General features: G+C 38.1%; 2 protein-coding genes across 10 annotated transcripts in view; one reads left to right on the forward strand and one right to left on the reverse strand.

Annotated features, from left to right (window-relative positions):
- The window catches only part of SLF1 (SMC5/6 complex localization factor 1), a 63569-nt gene that overhangs the window by 39500 nt on the left and 1144 nt on the right, over nt 1–22925 (reverse strand). For 2 of the 6 annotated variants that reach the window (XM_090132130.1, XM_031605282.2), the window contains exons 1-4: nt 6573–11813; nt 6336–6449; nt 6086–6161; nt 2217–2460 (exon numbers count right to left, since the gene is read on the reverse strand). In XM_090132130.1, coding sequence (XP_089988256.1) covers nt 2217–2460; nt 6086–6161; nt 6336–6449; nt 6573–6812 — 674 coding nt within the window. In that variant the 5' untranslated portion in view covers nt 6813–11813. Of the gene's footprint in view, nt 1–2216; nt 2477–2830; nt 2960–6085; nt 6162–6335; nt 6450–6572; nt 11814–22925 lie in introns of those variants that run through there. The other 4 variants (XM_031605281.2, XM_031605283.2, XM_090132132.1 and 1 more) reach the window with 4 other exon arrangements.
- KIAA0825 (KIAA0825 ortholog) overlaps nt 6887–22925 on the forward strand; it is a 235229-nt gene continuing 219190 nt past the window's right edge. For 2 of the 4 annotated variants that reach the window (XM_090132124.1, XM_090132127.1), the window contains exon 1: nt 6904–6976. The gene's annotated coding sequence lies outside the window, so the exon portion shown is untranslated. Of the gene's footprint in view, nt 6977–22925 lie in introns of all 4 variants that reach the window. The other 2 variants (XM_090132126.1, XM_090132121.1) reach the window with 2 other exon arrangements.

Below are 22925 nucleotides of genomic sequence, written 5' to 3' on the forward strand. Positions count from 1 at the left end.
ATTAACTTTCCTCCTCAGATTGTTGCTGCTGTTTTGTTTTAGGCCCATTCCCCTAACTAACCACTCTCTTTTTTTCCCTTTCCCAAGCTGTGGGTCCATGGATCCCCTCACCCCATTAGTCATGGAACTGGGCCAAACCACCCTGTAAACTGTTGCCACCATGGAAACTACAACAGAGATACAAAGAGCACAACAGTACTATTCGATAGAGCAAATTCTCATCTACAAAACACTCTTTTTCACATAGTCACTAGTATTAGCTATGCATTTTCGCCAGCAACGAACAAGAGTCTGCATGCCACACTTGCAAAAATCTATCAGTAGAGGCGATCCACTGATTCAAAGCTGCTAATGACAGCACTGTTGCTAGGAAAACATTGCCTATACAGTCCATCTTTCATTGATCTGAACAGATGGAAGTCATAAGACATCAAATTCTGGACTATACATTTGGTACAGCAGGACAATCTAGATTGGCAGTGTATTCCATGGCCTTCAAACTTGTATGGGACCTGGCATTATTGTGTTTCAAGAGAAAGATATTCTTCTTTGGTCTGATTCTGAACGTTTCAGCCTACAGCTTACTCCGCGTCATGATGTAGCGATCAGAGCTAATGGTTTGTCCAGGTTCCAAGAAATCCAGAAGGATCACCCCTCTTTTATCCCAAAAGACAATACACATATTATACTTGCTGAGGGCTACATCTTGAACATTTTCTTTGATGGAGAATTCACATGTTGCCACTCCATGGACTGCAGTTTTTACTCCATCTCATAGTGGTCACTACATCTTGTCACAGGTAATGATGTGACCTGGGAAACCTTCTTGTATTAGCTCAGTAAGTCCTGACCAACTCGCATACGTGTTCTTTCTCTTGCTGTTTGAACATGTGTGGCACAAACTTTGTGATGATTCAATGCTGCCACCATAACTTCCAATGCATTGAAGCTGATGTTCAGTTCTGTACACACTTCCCTGGTTGTAATCTAACAATTTGTCTGGATGAACTGATTGAGATACTTTTCATTTCATAGTGTGACAGCTGTGCATGGCCATCTAGAATGTGGCTTGCCTTTCATGTTTCATGTTTCCACTGCTGAAATTCCAGCACGCAGTTCCTCACGGTGCTCAAATTCACTGTTTGTTGGTCTCCTTAAACATTCAGCAAGCATTGATTAATGTCAATGGGCGCCATTTTTCACTCATGGAAGAATTCACCTTTGCTTCTTATGTACTTCCATGTCAGATACCATTCTGTCAGATTGCTTCTCTGCTACCATCTGTCACATGGCAGCAACATGTAAGAGGATAGTGATGGACAGGTTCAACCTCTACTGCTGTACCATCAATATCTGCCTGATGTTGTGGGCCAATATAATAAAATAGGAGGCATTACTTTCAGAAGCAGCTCTCCTATTATAGAAATATCACTTTTTCCTCAAAGCTATGGTGGCCTTTATTACAAGGTAATATGTGCTAAAGGCAAAAAATGTCTATCTTTTTGTGTATTCCGACAGAATAAAAGGATCCCAATTGTTGGTGTCTGGCAAGCAGTATTAAAAAGAGACCCTCTTTTCAACCTGTCTTGCTGATGTAGAGAGAACATGGAAAAAAAAAGTCCCAAATTTCTCACACATCATTTATTTTCTATTTCCTTCATATTTTTATCCATTCCCTTCTGAACTATCTGCATTTACACTATATCAGAAACATTTCAGTAAAAGTTAGGTCTTCAAAACTACAAATGGCTTTTGCATACATGTCAAACACATAAAACAAGATAACAGCAGATCAGATCCTTATGATGTAGCTCAAAGCTAGCCAAGGTCTTCCAACCAATTGAGATAGTGTAAGTTGTTCTGACTACCATTTGAACGCAATATGTAAAAAAAATAAAGCAGTGCTCTGAAAAAGTGAAAACTTATTTACCTCATCCCATGAGGAATGTCTCTGTAAGCAGTTTACTTAAGATACTAAAACAAAATAATGCCTATTATATTTACCACTATACTAAAAGAAACCTAGAAAAGCAGTGATACCAAAGAACTAAAGATTTATTTTTTTTCATAAATTGTATGGAAGTATATTGATGAAAATGACTTGAGAGTTTGAAGAGCCAGAGGTTGTTATGGACCAGATTAATGGGAACGGAAGAAGACCTGCTCAACCACATGGTTCTATTGTTCATATTAAACTTTAAAACAAATTCTCCTACCTTCTAATAGGTGCCACTTGTTCATAACCTTCCTCAACAGCGAGGATAACTTTCCATCTGTGGAAGGCCCCTGGAGCACCAGAGTCTTGCAGCTCTTTGCGCCATCTTTTAGGTGCAGATTGCATTTGAGGTGAATAATGGGTGTCTTTTTCAATTTTATATCCCCATTCGTATGTTGTTTCATCAAGCCATCTGCCACTTTCGGCACTATTAATTATGTACTCCTTAGTTAGTATCCACTTTCCTAAAAAGCAAATGAACTGTCAACCACAAAAGATTTTTTAGCGCAGACAAATGGCAATCAACTGAAGATCTACTATAAAATTAACTTAAACTTCTCTTCTGCAAAAAAAAACTGGAATTACAAGTACCATTTGAAGAACTTCTTCCTATTACAAGAGTTCTCATCTTTACGCTTTAAATTCAGAAATTTCACAATACCACTGAAAACGATCATTTTGTTTTCTTTTAATGATCAAGTACCTTTTTACCCTTCCCAGATGAACTACACGTCTGTCTGCAAAGGGAAGATTTCAACTTCCCAGATTTTGTTCTTACAAAGAATTTAGCTCAACCCTTTGTTTTTCATAGAAGTTGAAAATTTACAGACTTACCTAGGCAGATCTGAGGTGCATTTGGTGCACTTCTTTGATATGTAACAATGTCGTCGAAGCGCATTTGGGATCCCTTTTTTTTTTTTTTGCTAAGGGATTAATTCAATACACTGAAGAAATATTTTGCCTCTGACAATTAAAAATAAGTAAATAAAGATGATGTTTTTAACACGCAAGCTGTTTTACTAACACCACAAGTATAGCGAATGCCAATACTAGCAGGACACAGTTTTACACATTTGTCTTTTTCTTTCAATCTTTTCCTCTCCTCCTTTGGCTCCACCTCCTCCACCTCTCTTGTTTTATCTTCTGCATGTATGCTTCTGATACTGCACATAACGATCTTCCCCTTTTTCTCTCTGTCTCTCTATTCTTAAGGGCTCAGGTCAAGAGCTGTGGTTAAGTAACCTGTACCTACAGAAGGTACTGAAAGAGAAATTGACTTGAATTGTGTGAACTTAGTTGGTTTCACAGAGCAGCAGGGTTGACTGGCAAAACGTCTCAGTGCGGATGCACAAATGGTACTTCTATATAGCCTAGCATAGGTACCAGCAGACTTCTGATTGCAACAGGTACGCTATGCACAACCTGGATATTAAAAATCTCTTTCATTTTGAAAATTCTATGTCAAAAATTTGTTCTGCTGGGGACTTCATGAGGACTGGCATCCTTGTCAGTATTTACACTCACTGAGACAGGTTTAAATGCGGTCACAGGAAAAAAATCACAGTAGGAATGAACACATTCTGTTATCAAAGGTAAGAATAATCATTATGCAAAACTGGTGCCTCTCCCAGATTAAGATGTACTAAAAGGTACTTGAGAAAGTTTGTAAAGATAGAAATATAAAAGTTTTGCATTAGCAAGTAGGTAGCTGTGTCCATTTGTTTAAATCTCCAAAACTAGAAATAGATGGATTTGACATCTAAAATGTGTAGTTTTAAGAGTTAAAATGAAATGCTATACCAGAAATTTATCCATGTTTTAACATTCTTTCTCTCATGAAAATATTGGTCTATCATCTACTCTCTGATATCAGTTTGATCAGAATTTTGGACTGCTACAAGTAATAATCTATGTATTCCTAAATTTGAGCAGCAGTAGATGACTAAGAATGCTTGCAAATATAGTATATAAGTGTAAACATAAAATCATTCATTTTTCAGGTATCCTTATACACAAATCCACATTTAGATACTTCTATCTATAATCTCCTCAATTCAAGTGAATCCTGCCCAATAACTGCTTTATCAATTTGTTATAATACAATATGGAAAAAGTAAAGATAACATTTAAACAGTCAATAAATCAGGACCGTGAAATATTTCAACTCCATAAAATTCTCTAAATTTATCACAAAATTCTTCCAGGAAACATATTTTAAAACAAATCTTAAATAATTATCATTTTAAATGCACTTTTAGTTGCTTGACCATAGCATTTTAGCATCAGAACCTAGGTAAAAAAAGAGCAAGAAGAATGAGAAGAGACTTGTGTCAGTAAAATGGCAGCAGCAAGAATCTGTAGTTCTCTGTGGCTGTGTAAGCAGAAACTTTGTGACAGTGATCTTTCAACAATACAATGAACATTGCACTGAGTTTGGTATAAAAAATCTACTCATCTGTTACAACTCTTTCTCCACACTCCCTTCAAGTGAGCTGTTGTAGGGAAAGTATTAAGTCACGACTTAAACTGATGATTTAACAGCCGGTGAAGGGATGTGATTGCTCCAGGGAGTAAAGGCAACATGTTTGTACCTGTGCTCCCTGTCTGACCAGAAGGGTGGACACAGGGTGCAGACACTCTGGGCTCAAATAAGGGCCAGCCACTGAAGGCAAAGCATCTCTTGGATCCAGGCTGCTTTCTGAGGAGTTCTACATAGCCAGAGAGGGTTCAACTCTTCTTTTTGTATATGACTATTGGCCTACCAGTGACTACCTTGCCTGATATTACCAAAAACCAGTCAGAAGCAATTTCACTTCTTTGTGAATAGAGAAGCTGTTTTTAAGCACTTATAATGTTTGGATAAGACTTCATGATGTAACTAATACATAGGAAGACTTTTATCTAGGCACAAGTGAGGATCAATTAAAAAAAAAAAAAAAAAAAGACACTGGGATATCACTTTGGAATAAAGTAAAAAGGTAAACCTAAGCTTAAACAAGAGTAACAGAAAAAAGGAAAAGGTGTTTTCTGTAATTCGATGGATCACAGAATCGTAAGGGCTGGATGGGACCTCTAAAGATTGATCCCAACCTCCTTGCTAAAGCAGATTCCCTACAGCTGGTCACACAGGTAGGTACACAGACGGGTCTAGAGTCACAGAATCACAGAATGGTTGGAACCGGGACCTCAAGGATCATCAAGCTCCAACCCCCCTGCCACAGGCAGGGCCACCAAGCTCCTCATTTAATACTAGACCAGGTTGCCCAGGGCCCCATCCAATCTGGCCTTGAACACCTCTAGGGACGAGGCATCCACAACCTCTCTGGGCAGCCTGTTTCAGCACCTCACCACTCTCTCTGTAAAGAACTTCCCCCTGACATTAAACCTAAATCGTCCCTCCCTCAACTTAAAACCATTTCCCCTTGTCCTGCAGTTATCTACCCTTTCCAAGAGTTGACTCCCCTCCTGTTTATAGGCTCCCTTTAGGTACTGAAAGGTTGCAATGAGGTCACCCTGCAGCCTTCTTTTCTCCTGGGCTGAACAAGCCCAGCTCCCTCAGCCTATCTTCATAGGGGAGGTACTCCAGTCCCCTGATCATCTTTGTGGCCCTCCTCTGGACACTCTCCAACAGCTCTCTGTTTTTCTAGGACTGGGGGCTCCAGACCTGGACACAGTACTCCAGATGGGGCCTCACAAGAGCAGAGTAGAGAGGGACAATCACCTCCCTGTCCCTGCTGGCCACCCCTTTTCTGATAGCATTCAGGATAGCATTTGCTTTCTGAGCTGCAAGAGCACACTGCTGGCTCATGTTAAGCTTTTCATATGTCAAGACCCCCAGGTCCTGATTCTGGAGTATCTCCAGAGAAGGAGATTCCACAACCTCTCTGGGCAGCCTGCTCCAGCACTCCCATACTCCGACAGTTAAGAAGTTCTTCCTTATCTTAGTACAGAACGTCCCTTATTTTACAGCTGTACACTACTGCAAAGAGTCTGCCCCCACTAAAGTGACTCGCAATTCATGAAATGAAAACCGAGTTTAATTGTTCCTTTCTAGTTTTGATTCCTTGAAATTTTAGCAAACGTACTTACCAGCAGCACAGGCAGCTAGGAACTTTTCACTCTTGCAAAGCTTTTTTGCTATAAGATGTGTGCAATTCCTGTATTTCTAGTTAAAAACAAAACAAAGCAATCACAAAAACAGCTTTATCAATGGAAACATTTACCTTTGTTGTTGTTGTTGTTGTTATTAATACATAACTGCACATTACTACACCGTGTTTTACTTTATAGCTTGCTTTCCCTTTCTGCCTTAACCATCACGTGCTTCTATAAACAATACCTTGTTATTAACAAAAACACAGTCCAGCTTGAGTAACATCTCACGCAGCGCTCTTTTCTCTTTCTTCCTAAATCCAGTGAACTGGATTCTCCGTTCCTGGCCGCCACTCGCCGCCTGTTAAGAAGCAAACAGACCGAGCAGCTGAGACACAGAGCACACGCTACGACGATCGTATCCGTGCCCCCACCGGCGCTCCGCGGACGCGGGAGGCACGCCGCGAGGAGCCGCCTTACCCACCGACACGCCGGCAGCTGGCGCGCTGCCGCAGGACCCGCCGGGGACCGCCGCAGGCCGAGCGCTCAAGGCCGGGCACCGAAGCCCCGCCACGGAGCGATCCCGGAGAAGCTCTCTTCTTCTTCTTCTTCTTCTTCCCCTCCTCCTCGTCGTCGTCGTCGTCGTCGTCGTCGTCCTCCCCACGGGGGGGGCCGCTCGCCGCCCGCCCTCACGCACGCGGACCGCGGGCCCGGCGAGCGCCATCCCGCCTCACGCCGGGCACACGGCACACCGCTCCCCGCCGCCTTCCCGCCTTCCCCCGCCCCGCCCCCGGATGTGGCGGTGCGGCCGTTCCGGCCCGTTGTCACTGACGCTTCGCGGTCGCTGGGGTTGCCGCTGCGGAGTCGAGCGGGGAGCCCGGGCGGCGGGTAAGTGACCCCGGCGGGGCTGCCCTTCCCCTCCCCCGGCCAGACGCGGTGCGGAGCGGGAGGCGCCCCGAGGCCTCCTCTCCTGGCGGCGGGGCGGGCGAGGCCCACGGCATTGCGCACTTCCCGGCTCCTCGGGCGGCTGCGGCGGGGCCGGGGCGGGCGGGAGAGGGAAGAGGAGGAGGTGGAGGAGGAGGAGGAAGAGGAGGTGGCGGTGGCGTTGTAGCGTTGTGGCGACGAGTCTCCCCTGCGCTGAGGCGAGGGGCCGGGAAGGCGGGGCGGGAGGGCTGTGCTGGGAGTCACGCTGGCGCCGCCTCAGAGGCTCGGCCGTGCCTTCTGACGCTGAAAATCACTGCTCTCGTTGCTCGCAGGAGTGGGAGCCGGTCTTGCCGGAGGCACTGACAGAAGCCGAGCAGACCGCGGTGTAGAAGCAGTGGAAATGCTCCAGGGGTGCAGGTGCTCTGTGCCCTGCCCTGAGCCTCAGGATCTCCCAAGTCTCTGTTCCACTGGCACTGGGTGCTGGAGCACAAGTTGGGGCAAACTCTCACCCTTATCGAATTTACTGACTTTTGTTTTTTTTTTTTTAAACTACGAAGCTTCCTAAAGTAGTTTAGCATTCTGTTTGTACATCGAGCACTCGATTTTGAACTTAGAAATACCAGGATGGCAGTTGTTTGTCAAACATGTGATTCATGACTCTTAGTTCCTTGCGTCACCTCAGGCACAGAATGGGTTGTACATGAGAAATAGTTCAGTTCTTCATAATGTATAAAATAGGCTTTGTAGAACGCTTTCTTTCTTACACTCGCAGTTGAGAAGTTGGAGGGATGCATCCTTGTTCACAAAGAAAAAAAAGATTATTTGAGTTTCTTTCCTTAGAAAACTGAATCTGATCTCTTCCCTTCCATAAAGTTCGGAGGCAGTAGTGGACAGTTCACTGCACACTGAGACAACTGTTCTTTTCTGAAGTTGTGTAAACTGAGATAGGTAAGGCAAAACTTTCTGAAGTGCTGTATACAGCAGGCTAGAAGAAGAAGCAACTCATCACTGCTTTATAAGTGTTCTAGGAGGAAAGCAAACAAACACTTCAGAAACAAAAAGCAACCACTGGGCTTTAGACATCTAAAATTTGGCTGCACATTGGACAACTGGTTCTAAACCTGTCTGAGCTTGCCAACAATCAAAATGGAAAATTAAATTTACATGAATCTTGTGCTGCTGCTTATAAAATATTCTGGTACCCCTCTGACTTAATGAAAATGATGGTGAGGAATTTATTTTGGATTCCAAGCTATGTTTTGATTTCATACTACACATAAGACATGCAGCCATGCATTGAATAATTGTGTGAAGGAAAAACATTCATCCTGTCTGTAGACTCATTACTATTATAACAGCAGGGTAACATTATGCAAAAGATGTGACCACTTTTGAAGACCCAGTGAAAACAGATTTAGGTTGCTGCTCTTACTACTTAATGAAGTTTTTTACTATCTAGTTTCTGTAACACTGGAACTATATTTTTGTACCCCACAATGAAGAAGCAATCATCATCTACCTCTGTCATTGGTGTTCATTGTTGGCACTGAAAAATCTTCTAACATCTACTTGAATATTCAGAATCAAATAGCTTTTTTTTATTGTTTGCATTATTTGATTGACAGTGGAAATTAGTTGTATTCTCTATTATGTACCTGTTTCACCTTTACATCTTCCCTAGTGAGTTGTCAGCACTCTACAGGAACTTGTATTGATTCTCATAATCAATGCAGGAAATGCAGGAAGTCCCAGACGTGTTTGTTTTTCAAAACATAATTTAAAGTTTAAACTATGCTTAATCTGTAGTCTCTAAATAATATTTGTTTGTTACTCAAAAATTTCCCCAATTAGAAAACAAGAGAGGAAAAAGATAAAACCGTCTCAGAATAATTAATTCTGGGTTTATTTACTCATCACTCTTCAATTACTTTAAAGTTAACTGTTGAGTTACTATTAACAGTTATTAAGCACTGGTAACTGTAAGGCTATGCCACAGGGCTCTTAACAGACTAGAGAAGCCTTCAATGTACAACAGTGTAAGGAAGCTACCTGCTTATGTAATAACTGTTATCTTTGGAAATTGATTTTTTTTTTTCTTGAGTCTGATATGGAAAGTATATGGAGTCAAAAGAAATGAGAAGTCAAGCATTTCATGTTCACTTTAAAATATATTGTTACTGAAGTATAACTTTAAGACATGAAGACTATGTTTTTTACCTGCCTTTTGGTGATAGGTTTGGGTTTCACTTACGCTCTTTCTCTATGTTTGGTAACAAGTCTGAATTATTTTCTTCTTTCATATTCTTGCTGTGATCTGATCACTGTAGTTAAATATTTCTTACATTTTGTTTTTATTTGCAAGAGTTAAGATTAGTTCTCATAAATCTAAGGGGCAGACTGTTTAATGGAAGCATGCTTCAGTACCCCTCCGTTTCTTTGTTCTTTTTTGGTATTGGTCAAATATATTGTGTAATTGCTCAGTATTATAAACTATATTTAGTCTCTTGGTCTGTGGGTTTTAGATATTTTTTCACACTTTTTTATTATTTTTAGGGCTACACAGATGATATTCCACTTAAAAAAAATAAAAATAAAAATCCTTATATGTATTCATTTACTCTTTCACAAAAAGAATTCACTTTCATTGTTTCCATTGTGCATCTCTACCAGACTTCTTTCTGTTTGCTTCTTTCTTAGTTTTGTTTACTAGAGAGACATTGTTCCTCACAGGTCCCTCCGAGTCTCCTCAGAAAGGTTGGGGAGAAAATACAATGAAAATAGAGCTTGTGGATTGAGATAAGTATAGGGAGATCCTTCACCAATTACTGTCACAGGCAAAACTAACCAGTGTAGGGAGAATAATGTAATTTATTACCAACAGACACAACAGTGAGAATGAAAAGTAACCTCCCCCTCATCTGTTCTTTGCTATCTTCTGCTGAGTGGCACAGAGGATCAGGAATGGGGACTGTGGTCAATCCTTAACTCTTCATCTCTGCCACTTGTTTATGGACTTTTTTTGCCCCTTCAGGAGCTCGCTGCCCCATCCACTGCTGCACCACGGGCTCCTCCATGGCTGCACAGGGAGATCTGCTCTGTGTGGTGCCCATGCACTGCAGGGACAGCCTGCTCCTCCACGGGCCTTTCCTTGGCTGCAGGGAGCTTCTGTTCCGTGCCTGAAGAACCTCCTGCCCTCCTCCTGCACTGACTCAGGTGCCTGCATGGCTGCTTCTCTCCTATTCCTCACCCCTCTCTCCCAGCTATTGTCGTGCAGCAGTGTTTCCCTGTCTTACATTTGCTCTCCCAAAGTGCATCCAACTTCTCTTGTGGCTTGACTATTGCAGCAGCGGGTCCTTGTTGGAGCAACTGGAGATACTTTCCTATGGGGCACTGCTGAGTCCTCAGAGGCCACTCCTACTTCCTCTTGTACCAGAACCTTACGATGCAATATCTTCCATCATACAGAGAGATTTAGTGCTGATTAACTGCACAGTGTGAAAAAAGATTTGTTAGAGCTGGTTTTTCTGTCCTCTTTTTAAGTTTTTTTTTTTCTACTAACTTTTATACAGTTGTCACTCTCTGCTTGTGTACACATGTATATACGCTTAAAAAAGAAAATTAAATTGCAAATTTCGGTCAAACAGTAATGACAGCTTTGGGAAAACAACCCGAAGCTACACTGAAAACTCAGACATAAAAACAAAAACAGTATAAAGTGTCTCCACACTGCCTTCTTGTGGAGAAAAATCTAACTTTGTGTCCTGTTCTAAACCCATTTTTTAAGGCTGTTCTCAGTGTTAAGCACCGACTCTGGCTTTGTCATGACAGTGAAGGAAAAAATTTAAACTTTCTTCTATAGCAGTAAATCATTACTAGAATTAAAAGTAATAACATAATATAAATCCACAGAAGCTAGAATAGTTTGTTAGTAGTTCTTCTGTGAACGTACTTCTGGTTTCTTTCATGTGCTGATGAATCCAGGAATGGCAGAACGTGCATTGTGAAGATGGGTGCTTTTCTTCAAGCTGTACCGACTGTGTAAACTCTCAATTATTACGACTTTGTGTTTATGTTCAAAATCATCTTATATGCCCTTTTTAGGAGGAATCGATTCTATTTCTCTTATCTAACTATTTTGCTTACTTTTATTTATTTATTTGTTTGTTTGTTTGTTTGTTTGGAGTTTTTGGGTTTCTATAAGCTCAGCCTTATGTCCTGGCATTCGTCTACTATTCTACCAGTTTATGTTATGTTGATGTGCGTTGTTGAGAGACAAATGTACACAGTACAGTTTCACAACTTGTTCAGTAACTCTTCTGTAAATGATGCCAAACTATATATGCTAGATACATGTATTAGTTCACTCACTAAGGAGTTATTAAAATGCACTTCATCGGTGAACTTCGATCATTCATGACTTGTTGTAGATTTTTTTGTTTCTTTTCAAAATAGAGCAGGATGTTTTGTTTTGTTTTTGTTTGTTTGTTTGTTTTTTAATCTAATTCTTTCCTACAAAGTTTGAGTTTCTTGTCATGAGCTTGTCTGCAGCTGCTTGTTTCTTAATCATGTTACTGATCTCCTGCCCTGACCTAAATCTGCTGTGCCTTCTTGGAATACTTCAGCAACCCATTTCCCCCCACTGACCTCCCATGTGGGAGATCTATTCTGTTATTTTTTATGATATTTATTCTGTTACCTATTCTGATATCTTTTTTAATCTTTTTACCCTTTTTACCCTTTTTTTTTGTTTTGTTTTTTGTTTTTGTTAATCCACATAATCCCAATCAGGTCACCGTTGTTGATTTGTGTGTGTTTTAAGGTACTTTTTTTTTTTTTTTTTTTTGTCTTTTGTTTATTATTCTTCCCTAAGAAACATGTCAGAATGTTGAGTGTGTAGTGATAGTTGTAATTATAAATTTTTCATAGTAATTGTATGTTTTTAAATAGCGGACTATATACTCAGAATGTTAAATAAATGATTTCCTCTCTGTAATAAAAGCAGAACAAAACAGTTTTATTTCTTGTCAAGTTGTTGCAAAGCATGCAACAACAAGATTAGTGCCTCACAGTGTAGATAATTATGATCCTTGGCTCAAGGGCATTACAACTCCTTGAATATATACTTAGTAACTTTGCTGTTTGCTTTCTAGAGGTTGGTACAGAGGGCAGACAAAAGAGGTAAATGCTTGTGAACGAAAAGAAAAATGATAAAAAAGAAGTTAGAGGAGAATAATAGGGAAGATAATGAAGGTACAGTGAGAGCAAGGCTAGCATTAAAATACCATGCAGTATGTTACAACTGTAGCTATATACTGTACCAGAATGTAGCTGGAAGGTGTCATACAGTTGTGAAATGCAAATGTCGGACATACATTTGGAACCAGGATGGGTTTGCTTTTTGTTTGTTTTCTGGAGTGGTTTAGAAAGTATTCTAGAAATTGCTTTTCTCTGCTTAGTTGTTGTATAAGCTAATTTGAGAGTGCTGTCATGAAGAGATCTTACTGATAAGCACTGTATTTCTTACATATGTCTGAAAGAAATAAAAGTCACTGCCAAAGGGAAGTTTGCCTTACGATACTGGTGTATTTTTAGTGTCTCTTAACGGCTAGTAGTAGTACAGTAGTAACTTAATGGGTTCATTGGTGGTTTTTATCAGAAATAATAATCTTAAGGAGACAGTACTTGCCAAAAATCAATCCACAATCAACTGTCTGAGTAATACAAAAAAATAGGTCATATTAATGTAAGAACATATTGCCATATGATGGGAGGTTTCTGTTCAGATAGGCTTTAAGGGTTTGACAGTCAGTTCAGCCAAATGAGCTAAACATCTAATGTTTTTATTTTTCTCAGAGTCTTGTGAAGAATTATTTGGATGGATAAGAAATTTTGCTTAATTATTGTTTCCCATCACACTTGTGGACTTGGAAGTGAATTGGCAAGTTATTATTCAGAAAATTACTGTCTGATTCTTCTTGTCTTTGGTGTACCCAAAACTGAGATATGTAAGTCACTCTACCATCCAGAGATAACACTCTTTGCTGTGAATGAGACATATCTTCAGCTAAGGAGTCAACAACATCTTTTTGTGATCTGTAGTCACAAGAGCTTTTGAGAATTGAGAGGTCCTCCAAATAACTTCCTAAAAATAATCTAAGGATTGCAGAAAAGGCAGCTAGACCTTTTGCAGAGGAAGCACTTTGACAGCCTCTCATACACAGAATGAAAGATTTCCTTTGAAGCAGTGGTGTAGATAAGGTCACTCCCTCTTTTCTTCCACTTACCCAGTGAAGCAATATTTATTATTGCAGAAGATATTTGCTGTTAGTGGTTTCTCCTAGCTGCAGCACTGGTATTGACAGAAGAGCACTGAGGTTAGCAGCATCTCTTGCAACATGATTGCTCATAAAGATCATTAAGGGTTGAAGTACCAATGCTGAATTCACTGACTGGGGACAGAGTATCTTTTCAGGAATCTGTGGAGAGCATGAAAGATTCCTCAGGGAATGCATTATGAGCTCTTGTGTATAAGCATAAACTCTATAAAGCTGTTACCCCTGCTGCTGCTTGTGTTCTTTTCCTGCTGCCCCACTCCCAACAGTATCCTCAAAGATTTGTTAAGCAGTTGTACTGCCAGATTAAAATGGAGCTTAAATATGCAAAGACCTGCTTCCCTGGTGTTAAGAGGTAAACAGAAGCCTCCTTCTACAGAAGCTAAAAAGTGGCTTTACACTAAGACATGCTGGTAACAACAGTCAACAGAATATGGATCTTTTCAGTAATGAGAATGTTGTAAGTGGAATTATTTTTATTTTAGTTCACTAATTCTGGGGATAAGTAGCCTTTGAGACATGTCTTCTGGAGAGCAGATAACCACTTAGTGCAGCAAACACTTCCTGTGCTTTGTTGGGGGAAAATTGATGGCCATTCCATTCAGAGGAGGGTAAGGTCAGTATGATAGAAGGAGAAACAAAAATCTTCAAAGGTAAATGGCAGATGCTGTTTAGAATGTCATTAATTAATCCATTAATTTTTAGTTTGAAATTTTAGAGTTACTTGAAGAAACCGATTTACTGCAATCCACAAAGGCATAAAATAGGCCTAAATAAGCTGTGTTTAGAGATTTTTTTATGTTTAAGTTACTAATGAAAAAATTTTTCCAAGCAAAATATACACCACTTAAATTTCAGGATAAGTCTTATTGTGAGCTTGTCTTTGAAAGAGACAATATAGAATTAATCCATCCAAATCATTAAAATGTTTGTTCAATATTGACATACTGATAATTATATATTCCATATGAAATTTTCTATAAATATTGAGTGTATATTATTAGAACACTTGAAGGAATTAAAGGAAAAGTTATTTACAAAAGAATCTGATTTTTTTTTCTAGTTTCCCTCTCTACAGTATAGTTTAGAATTTTGCTGACTATGTGATTACTGAAATTTAACCCTAACAAATAATATAGTTAGTATTCAAGAGCTTTCTTTTTTACCTTCTTTTTTAAAATCAATTCATTGAAGCTTCCACACTGTGATTTGGGTTCAAAAGACCACTAGTGATGGAGGAACTTCATTCCTTCAGGGTTGAATAGAAAAATGGCCATGTTTCATAGGCACTAATATTCAAAAATGGAGTTTAAGCTGTTTTGAATTAATTACCTGCTGGAAAGTTTTTCAAGGAGTTTACTGCTCTTCAATCTGAGTTTAAGTTTATTTATAAACCCTTCTATAGCCTTTGTTTTTATACCAGGATTGGTCTTTACCTAAAAGTCTGGGTAATGTGTTTATCAATTCTTCCTTTTAAAACTGTGTCAGCTAGCTAGCTGTCAGCTCAGTGATATGCCTGATCTCTTCTCTCTTGCAGAATTTGATTCAATATCAAATTTGAGTCATCTGAATGGCAATGCAAAAGACTGCCAGAACGTTATTCTGCTCTACTTTGTAATTTCCTCCTCTCTTCATTTTTAAATTTTGTTTGATAACATCGAACCTCTTTATATATTGTTGCTTAATTTTATTTCTCATTAGTTAATATAGGTGAAATAATCAACTTGAGTGTTTCTGCTTATAGTTTCAATTTTAGCAAATATGCTACTTATTTAACTTGTCCAAACATGCTGAAACTATCAAATTTTAAGTTAAAAACATTCCCAGTCTGAAAAAGCAACACTGACAAGTTCACTCAAAAGGGAAAAGAAGAATAATTTATAAAAAGAACTGTAGATAATGATGCCATCCAGTTGTTTTAAAGTGCATCTACCTTACCTTTAATGAATTAGATTTGTCAACAGCATATGTTTTATGCACTACTTCTAATGAAGTGGCATACCAGCACTACAGTGTACTTTGAGGTTTATTCCTTCAAAGCTTTATGCTGTCGTAAAGTAGACCTTTTTAAATAATAGATACTAAAAACTACATTTAAATAACATTAAGGTTGTGACACAAACACCAAATGACAAACTTCAGGCAATTCAAAGTTAGGGCTGACAACTTGTCATTAACTTGCATTGTTGCTTTTTAAAAAAGAAGCATGATTGCATGATTTAAGGATTGAATGTCAGACTAACTTCATATTTCTTGGCTTTTGTGGGCTGGAGTTACAACCTTACTGTCATTTTTAATACAGCTTTTTGCATAGCCTCTATTTTCAGAAAAGTAATAAAAGCAATGCAAAAAGTACAGGCTTTGTTGGCTTTGTTCTTCATTTGAAGTACAGATGAGAAAGTATTGGCCAAAGAATAGGGGCTGACGGTCAGACTTATGTACAGTTCTTTTAAACTTCCTCTTGTCTTTGTTTATTCCTGGGCAGAAATCCTCAGAAAACAGTTATAGGAACTGTAATGCTGGTGTGCTGTGCTAAAACTTTTCCATATAAAGAACAATTGTAAAGAAAAAAGGAAAAAAAAACTCATGAAAAACTGCAGAGTAAGGAATAAAGCAAGAATTTAATACAGGTAGGAAGCATTCAAAATACATTTTAAGATTACTTAAAATATTGTGAAACAAAAGATCTGAACAGAATATTTCCTATTATTTCTCATACATACCCTTGCCATTAAGCATAATGGATCTTTATGTTCAGGGATATGCCTGTGTAAACACAGTCCTTTCATTCCCTCTGTATGACTGCTCAAGTTCGATGAGTCTGCTTTGTGCAGTCTACCATTTTCATTGTAGTTTTGTTGATAAAGACTAGCATGAAATGGTTCTGCTGCCCTGTGGGCAGGCCTGCACCAGTTGCTCACTGCCATTCACTACTCCATGCCACCATTAGTGTTTATACAGCTGCCTGGTAAACATTGGTGGGTATGCTTGCAGAGTGCAGAGCTGAAACAGGAGTAGAATGTAGTTTTTCTGAGTTAGATTTTATCTACCTGACTTCCTTCTTTACATTAGTATTTACAAGCACTAGCAGGTGCAGCAGTCAGTCTTCTTAAAATATGATGTTCACCTCAAACTTTCTTTTTGTGTTTTGCTATTTGGTTTTTCTGCCAGTGAGGGACCACAAGAAAGATTAATCCCAATGAAACTTATCCATGAAGGTCAGAAACAGTAACTGAGTTATGTGATACCTAAAGATTTCCTTCAGCTACCATGTGCTATTTGGTTTGATTCTGTCGCCTTCTAGTTTCTCAATCTGCAAATGTCTTCTCTTTTTTGCTTTTCTACCTTTGGAACAACAAAGTGAAGTTTTACGCAACTAATGTGATTCATGTAACAGGCAACGACAGAAATGCAGATTTATAACGGCAAAGCTTTTTAACATTTTGAATTTGGACTATTTTTTATCACTTGGAATTAAGAAGCATTCAGTATTATAAATGAGAAATTATACACAATACTTAGCCACTTAGGATTTTTATTTATGAAAGCATTAATTCCTCAAATATTACCTATTAATAATTTTGGTAATGTCTTTTTTGCACAGGACCGTTGAAAAAAGAGTTACTTGAACATTACGCATGGTCTCTTAAAACCAAATATGAGAAGAAAATACATTGACTGAATTTATGTTGAAGTATTCGTGTAAATTGTACACCAATTTCTACGGAAATTGAGTTGCTATACTGTACGTGTGTTAAAAGTTCTAACCACGTGGTGAAATGAGACCTGTTCAGAAGAAGGTGCTTCTGGCTTCTAATCAAGAATATGTATGGATTTTTATTGATTGAAGAAAATTTAAGATATGCTGCGTTTAGAATCAAGAGTTTTTTGGAAATTCTAGGCACTTTGCTCAGATTAACCATTTTAAAATTTTTACAACTTTATGTCAGATAGAAAAAAATGACTAGATTTTTAAGTAAGAAATGTGTAGGTATTGTTTTCAGATTATACTAGCATCACTTTTTCAAGAAATGTGGATAAGGTATCTCTATTGTGTGAAGACTTGGCTTAATTGAAACCATTGTTTTTGAAACTGTGATTCTTATTGTTTCTGAAGGTAACCACTGCTGTGGTACAGCAGTGCAGCATTCCCTTCTGTTTATTGTATTTGGAGCAGAATACTGTCTGTTCCATAATATACAGAGAACTCTAATCACCTCCCTTGACCCTGTGAGTAGAGGGTCAAGAAAGGTGCCCTGTCTCTCAAGTTATCTGAATCTCTTTGTGCAATCAATCTACTTTTTCAGTCTTTTTATATGCATTGTCATTACTGCATACCAGTACAAAGGTCTAACTGTAATAAAAATTGTAATCATTCCAAGAAGTGGGAGCAATAGGGAGCTATATCATAGTACAAATAGAGAGCTGGATTATTTGAAATATGAATAGTATACTATACTGCAATTTTGATTCTTACCATACCATTTTACTGGGAGCATGTGAGTTATGTCAGGTTATGCAGATATAGTAGGTGATGAGGAATACAGCCCCCTTGATTCTTTTCATATTACCAACTTATCCCTGGAGTACCTAGTGATATAAAAAATTGAAAAAATGATTCTAGTCTGCCTTGATATTAAAAATCAAATCATTCATTCAGTGCCATTCTGTGACATATACATTAAAAGCAATAGATTTTTGATTCTGTTATTTTGAACAAACTTGAAGTTTCTTAATAGTGCTCAGCTCCAAAGATTAGAATGAGTTAGGTTGTTGTAATGTCACTTACTAAGACCTCATGAAGGAGAAAATGTTGGTTCAGTAAATGTTCCCTCCCTTTTCTGTCACTCTATTACTCAGAATACATACACTAACCACTTTTCTCATTGAATGCTTTGTCTTTGTAGCATCCTCTATGCTGTTTTTCAGTATTGCAGTAAAGAAGGGAATCTTCAGTTGGGATCAGCTGTTGTTAGCTTGCCCAGAAAAGTATTTTTCTTGCAGTTTAGTAGAGGCGATACTTGAGTTTCACCATGGAACTCATATATATAAATAGATTCAGATGCATCTCAGTTCTGAAGGGTGTTCTAGTAGAGTTGTCATTATATGCACTTTTAGGCAGTCAAATGACATAACCTATAGCTGAGCTTTAATAATTTGATGGAAATATACATTTCCAGCTTGAATCTTGTAGTGAAGTGCTATAAAATAAGGAAAAGGAAATTTACTATTATTGTAACTCTGGAAAAAAAAAAAAAAAAAAAAAAAACATTTTGTCTTTAGTTTGTAGATCCTCCCTCTTTTTCTCTCTAGAAACTTTAAATGTGGTCTTCCTTTAAGGAAAAAAATAAAACCTTATCTTTAATTTTCAGTTTGTTACTGTTCTGAAGCAGAAGATCAATACATTTAGGAAAAATAAAAAGACTCAGGAACAAGCTGTGGACACTGCTTCTCTGGAGATATTCAAGACCTGTCTAGGCGCCTACCTGTGGAGCCTGCTGTAGGAAGCCTGCTTTGCAGGGGGGCTGGACTTGACCTCTAGAAGTCCCTTTCAACCTCTACAATTCTGTAATTCTGTGATCTATGTCTTGTGATAAGCAGGTAATGTATATCATTTGAACCACTTCTTGACTAGATGTACAACTTATTTGAGTTCTATAATTACATAAGAAATTACAGTATGTGGCATTCTCTTGTAAGATATTTCTGAGTATTTGTCCTCCTAATCATGAAACCAAAGGCCAAGTGCTTTCTCCTCTAGTAAATTTCAAGTAATATTTTAAAAGTAGTTCTTTAAGATGATAGGAAGGAGGAACTCCTTCCTGCATTGCAAAGGAGATAATTGTCTTTCCTTTATGCCTAATCTATAACCTAGTCTACTTCCAAAGTGAGGCATTATTTCCTACTGCATTAATGCATTTTACTGTGATACCTCCTCTCAACTTCTGAAACTGTTGGCTCCATAATCTTTTTGAATAGTGTTCTTGATCAGTGTCTTCACAGAAGAGATAGGAGAACATACTGAAGTTCTCTGTGAATAATCTTGAATGATACCCATATGGCATTTCTGTGGCATATACCAGCTGCCATCTATAGAGTTATAGACATTACAAACTACACGATGCACCACAAACTATCCAGGATGTTTCTTTCATAGGCTGCCAACTCCAGGACTTTTAGCTGCTCTGTAATTTGGAACGTCAGCCTGCAGTGTAAGAACATGGTTTAAGAGATCTTTGGGAAGAAGGAATTTCCTTTGATAATACTCATTTATTTTATTTTCTTCTCTGGTAGCAGTGCAAAAGTATTGTGGATATGTATTCTTAAAAATGCCACTCTGTCATGAAATTTTGTTGCACTTGTAGCATTATAGCTTTCTACAGATGTCTTTGCTATCTTCTACTGCCAGTGTGTGGTAGCACATGCCTCCTAAATGCTAAATAACCTACATTTCTTTAATGGAAAAAGTTAGCTGAAAAGCAAGTATGAGTTCTGATCTGGAATCAAGGGGATAGTTAACTAGAGGTCAAGATATAGTCAAGACTAAACAATTCACTTAAAGAGCCTAATATATATTTTTTCTTCAAGATGCCTTGATAATGATCTTCTGACCTTGTGGGAAATAAAAGATATATAGGTCCAATGCAATGAAGACCTGATGTGGTAGAATCAGTATACTGCTGAGTATCAAAATTTTCCCTTCACTAGCAATCATAAAGGAGAAAAATACAGTTAGCAGTTAAAACTTTTATTTTTTACTGGGAAGGAAAAAAAAAAGAGGCCAGGAGGAGAACATCTTGCTGTGAACATTAGTGATTATGGAGACCCAAATGTCAGCTCAAACTGTTAGTCCTGTAACTGTGCTGTATTAGTAGAAAGTGTAATTCCTTTGCAGTGGAACTGTAAACACTAATCTAGGCATAAACCATTTTTTAAAGTGATTTTATGAATTCATGAAAAACAGACTTTTATTGTTTTGGTGTTTTCTGACTTGTTACCAAATAATCTTTTAAAATACCTTTGATTAGTCTTAAATTACACCTATATATTAGACAGACAATTTGAGGTATTAAAACAAATATTTTATGTGAGGCTTCTTATAGGCAGCATCTTGATCTGTTTTCTTTTTTTTATAACTAGTAACACTTCAAAATCTGATTGAAACTTTAAATAAGTCAAATGTTAGGAAGCAGTAGACTTCCCCATGATTAGAGAGTCTAGTGTGTCTATGTGAAGAAAATATACTGAAATGTATTATGCTTTGATTAATTCACATAAACATCAAATAGAATGCTAATTATACAATACTGTGCTTCATCACAGAAATCCATTACTTTTAAACTGAGGTATGTGAAGCAGCGAGTTACGTTATCAAGATCTACTTTGAAGACAAGCCAACAGAGAGGAAAATGATTACAGATCATGTCCTTTTGCAGAAGGTTATTTGCCTTGAACATATTTTCTGTTGTCAAGTGCTAACCTTTCTTAGACTGTCACTGATGTTGTTGAATATAAAGTTGTCTTCTTTGAAAGTCTGATTTATATTACATTCTAACAGCAACCATTTGGTCATTTGTAGAAACACAAAATGATCTTGAAGCAGATCCTACGAGATCTTCTGAATTGAATTTTTTTGTATAATCTTATTTTTAATGCAGTTTATTGTGACCTTATGACATGAAATTGTCACCTTTTGCATGCAGTTTTTTCTTTTCTTTGAAAGTGCTTGCTTCTTTAAACACAATTACTGTTGTTGGTTTGCTAATCCTGTGAGTCAGTCTACACTAAACAAGAAGCTTATATCAAACCCTTGGCAGCTTCAGTGAAAATTAAAAAGCATGCTTTACTGTAGAGATTGTCAAGAGTGGAAATAATATTTGTCCAGTCGGACAGCTTGCTTTTGTAGTTGCTAAATGAAAGTTGAGAATCTGTCTCTTCCTTGAAAGCTTCTGTGTCAAGAAGGTAATTTGGACTGTTTGTGGTTTGACAGGGATTATTAAAATCAGATGAAGTAAAGGGAAGGAAGTGTGAGAAAGCAAAATTGACAGTGACACTCTCTATTATTTGCAGCTCGGATCATGATGACTATGTTGATATGATAGATTCTAAATGTTAGGTTCACTATTGGGATATGTTAAGCAGCGAATAAAGTAAAATGCAGTTATAGATGATTTTTCTGAGTTAACAAAGCCATTCAGCACTTATCTTCATTGGGAAACATAAAAGAGGGAGCACAGCAGAAGAAGAGACTAGAGGGGCAAATGGTGGGAAGAAGGAGGTGGTCCCAGGGATAATTTAATTTTCACTTTTGTTATTTGATTTAGATAGAATACTGTATTCTTTCTTTGAGTCCATACAGTTTGCCTTCAGAGGGAATGAAGCTGAGAACTGAGGATTAAGAATTGATGGAACTGGTTATAAGATTTCTTTTATAGACCCTGGAATTTTGGTAGGAATTTTCTTAGCATGTATAATTGTATATAAAGTAAGCTGAAGTCTTAAGGATTGCTATTTCACATCAATTTTTCATGACTTGCATCTTGCATGTTATTTTTAAATAGTATTCCTTTATGCCACTTTGAAATAAATAATTTAAAATCTTAAATTATTGCAATATTCATATAGCTGAATTTTTAATTGCTGAAGATACATTAGCTGCACACTGTATTCATCTTTTAGCATCTAGTGAATATACAATGTATTATTTAATGTTAATCCTTTGTTTTATCGGTAGATTGTATAGGTAAACTTTCAATTTTTGAGCAGACAAGTCAGGGCAGATGTAAGACATCTGATCAGTTGAGTCTGAAGGTTGTTCTCATTTCTACTCATTCTTGTTTTCCAGCATGAGAACTTTGTGAAAAAATCAGGCTTGGGCCAGTGTTCAGTCTTGAGTCTTACTGATTTAATAGGAAGTTAGAGAACTGAAAGGAAAACTGGTGACACATAAAAGCCTTTGCTGTTATTTAGCACAGCCAAAGCTTTGTATCTTTCAGACAACGTCATGGCTAAAAATGCAATGTTTGAAGAGTTGAACCATGCCAGTAAAGCAAGGCCCGTCTCTCATCTTCACCTGTCTTCACAGTCTAGTGAAGCATATTAGCATCCAGAGTGATTCATCTCCCAGAACAAAAGGGCTAAGGGAGCAGAGTGACTGCAGGAAAAGAGGTTACTTGAAATAGTTTGCAGATGTGCAGAGTAGGGACTGCAGAGAGATCAGAGGCTGCTGTTGAAAACAAAGGAGGGACATTGGTAAGGGAGGTGCTCCAATAAAGGAGAAAGCAGAATTTGAATTGTGAGAGAAGGGTGCAGAGCCCCAATATAAGCTGGAAGAGAGAACAAGTAACAAACAGCCAGCCTGATGCAGATCTTGAAATAGAAGAGGACTTAAAATGTGTGCATAGGACAGTCTTGGAGGGAGGAAACAGACACAGCAGTGAGATATTTCTGTGCAAGAAATGAAATGTGTAGCTCTTCAGTTGCAGAAGCCTGTTCTTGAACTATCAAAAGGGTTAGCATTACAGTTTTCTGTTTTGTTGGAAGCACCACATAGAATCATAGAATGGCTTAGGTTGGAAGGG

Source organism: Phasianus colchicus, chromosome Z (assembly GCF_987193195.1).
Source record: "Phasianus colchicus chromosome Z, bPhaCol1.hap1.1, whole genome shotgun sequence".
NCBI classification, from domain to species: Eukaryota; Metazoa; Chordata; class Aves; order Galliformes; family Phasianidae; genus Phasianus; species Phasianus colchicus.